The 2637-nt window shown below is 38.4% G+C and overlaps 1 protein-coding gene across 1 annotated transcript; it reads left to right on the top strand.

Annotated features, from left to right (window-relative positions):
• Positions 1-423: 423 nt before the first annotated feature.
• Positions 424-1362, top strand: LOC132221522 (olfactory receptor 4L1-like). Its single transcript, XM_059675767.1, has one exon. The coding sequence runs from the start codon at positions 424-426 to the stop codon at positions 1360-1362; it is 939 nt and encodes a 312-aa protein (XP_059531750.1).
• The last annotated feature ends 1275 nt before the right edge of the window (positions 1363-2637 follow it).

Genomic DNA, 2637 nt, shown 5'->3' with positions numbered 1-2637 from the left:
CTCAACTCCAAATCCTAATATCATTTATTGAGTAACATAATCTCAAAGGTTGACACATAAAAAAGATTATAATTAAAAAGGCAAAATAAATATTAATCTATTTACTTATCTAATTTTTTCACATGAACACATTACTGACAAAGTCATGATCAATTGATGAGTATTATTTGATAGAATACAGTAGAAAACAAAATTTCACTATTTCAAATGCTCTTTAATTACTAAGAATATTGTTACTAAGTGATGTGACCCATAAACTAATCTCTAGTTATAAATAGTGATGTGCTGATACATTTCAGATGCTCGCCTATCACCAACTATTATTCATTAACTAGAAATAGAAAAACATTGGTGCTCACTGTGGCTTAATTTTCTTTATTCTTTTTGTAGAAAGAACTTCTGGGACTTCTCTGATTTGAGTAAATGGATCTCAAAAATGCATCTGTAGTGACTGAGTTTATTTTACTAGGATTTTCTGGACAATGGGAACTTCAGATTTTCTTCTTTGTGACATTCTCCTTGGTCTACAGTGCTACTGCATTGGGAAACATTCTCATTATAGTCACAGTGACTTTTAGCGCCACCCTTCATTCTCCCATGTACTTCCTCCTTGGAAACCTCTCTTTCTTGGACATGTGTCTCTCCACTGTCACCACACCCAAGATGATCACAGACTTGCTCGCTGAACACAAGACCATCTCCATATGGGGCTGCATGACCCAGATGTTCTTCATGCACTTCTTTGGGGGTGCTGAGATGACTCTTCTGATAGCCATGGCCTTTGATAGATACGTAGCCATATGTAAACCTCTGCACTACAGGACAATCATGAGCCATCGCTTGCTGAAGGGGTTTGTGATACTTTCGTGGATAATTGGGTTTATACACACCATGAGCCAGATGGTACTAATAGTGAATTTGCCTTTCTGTGGCCCCAATGTTGTAGACAGTATATTTTGTGACCTTCCCCTTGTGATTAAGCTTGCTTGTATCCAGACATATACCCTGGAACTATTTGTCATTGCTGACAGTGGGCTGCTCTCACTTATCTGTTTCATCCTCCTGCTTGTCTCCTACGCTGTCATCCTGGTCACTGTGTGGCAACGATCATCTGGAGGGCTCTCCAAGGCTCTGTCCACATTGTCTGCACATGTCATTGTAGTCACTCTGTTCTTTGGACCTTGTATCTTTATCTATGCCTGGCCATTCAATAGTTTTGCAGGCAATAAAATCCTTTCTGTATTTTACACTGTTATCACACCCTTCCTGAATCCGATTATTTATACCCTGAGAAACCAGAAAATGCAAGTGGCCATGAGAAATTTACGGTTCCTACTTGTTAGCTCTATGCAGAATTTCTAAATTTAAGCACAATAAAATTAATATTACTTTCAAATACTATGCTAACAGAACTTGAATAGATTATACATAACACATGGTTTCACTCTTGTGTTAAAATCATAACCAGTAGAGAAAAAAATTAATAATAAAATATTTTAATGATAACAATGCAGTTATAGCATACAATAATAATTAGCAGCCTGCAGCAAACAGACATAAAATCATTGAGTAATTTTACATAGGCATTCAATGTATATATTTACTAATAAAGAAATAAATGTGGCTAGAGCTTTAGTCTTATTATTTGACAAGGTAATATGTCAAACTTTTGAGCAAAATAGATTCATGTCACAATGCTATATAACAAAAGCCCAGCAAGTGAATGGCAGAACGACCAGTCGCTATGGTGGGCACTGACCACTAGGGAAGATGCTCAATGCAGGAGCTGCCTCTGGTGGTCAGTGTGCTCCCACAGCAGGAACAGCTGCTCAGAGGGTGGGTCCCCAGCGGCTTGGCTAACCAGGATGAGCAGCGGCTCCTGCAGCGGGCCCCACCAGTGCACAAATCCCGTGCACTGGGCCTCTAGTTTCATTTTAAACAAAGATGAATGCCAAGCAAGAAGAATCCCAGAGTTTCCATTTACCTAAAAATATTCTAATTATATTAATTGAGAACTTAATTTGCATCTCATGTTCTAATGTGGAATCGTAGTAGACAAGATTTCTTCTTTTTAAAAATTTTTCTTTATTTTTGAAAGCATTACAGATGTCCCTCTTTTTCCTCCCCATTGACCTCCTTCCTTCCCACTCCTGCCCCCTTTTTAGGCCTTCACCCCACTATTGTCTGTGTCCATGGGCTAATCATATATGTATATAAACTATTAGGTTGACCTCTTCCCTCTCCCACCACATTCCTCTGAGGATCCTCAGTGTGTTGCCTGCTTCCATGACTCTGAATCTATTTTGTTTGTCGGCTTATTATGTTCATTAGATTCCACATATAAGTGAGATCATGTGATACTTGTCTTTCTGTGACTGGCTTGTTTCACTTAGTGCAATACTCTCCTAGTACCTCCATGCTGCCTTAAAGAGTAACAGATCCTTCTTTTTACAGCTGCATAGTATTCCATGGTGTAAATGTACCACAGTGTTTTTATCCACTCATCTACTGATGGACACTTGGACTATTTTCAGATCTTAGCCACTATAAATTGCACTGTTCTGAACATAGGGTGCATATATTCTTTCTGATTGGTGTTTTGGGTTTCTTAGGATATATTCCTAGAAGTGGGATCAC

Source organism: Myotis daubentonii, chromosome 1, assembly GCF_963259705.1.
Source record: "Myotis daubentonii chromosome 1, mMyoDau2.1, whole genome shotgun sequence".
Classification (NCBI taxonomy): Eukaryota; Metazoa; Chordata; class Mammalia; order Chiroptera; family Vespertilionidae; genus Myotis; species Myotis daubentonii.
This window is presented reverse-complemented; position numbering and strand designations above follow the sequence as displayed.

Excerpts from the sequence above, each read along its gene's own strand:
- LOC132221522 (XM_059675767.1), top strand. The coding sequence starts at position 424 with ATGGATCTCAAAAATGCATCTGTAGTGACTGAGTTTATTTTACTAGGA.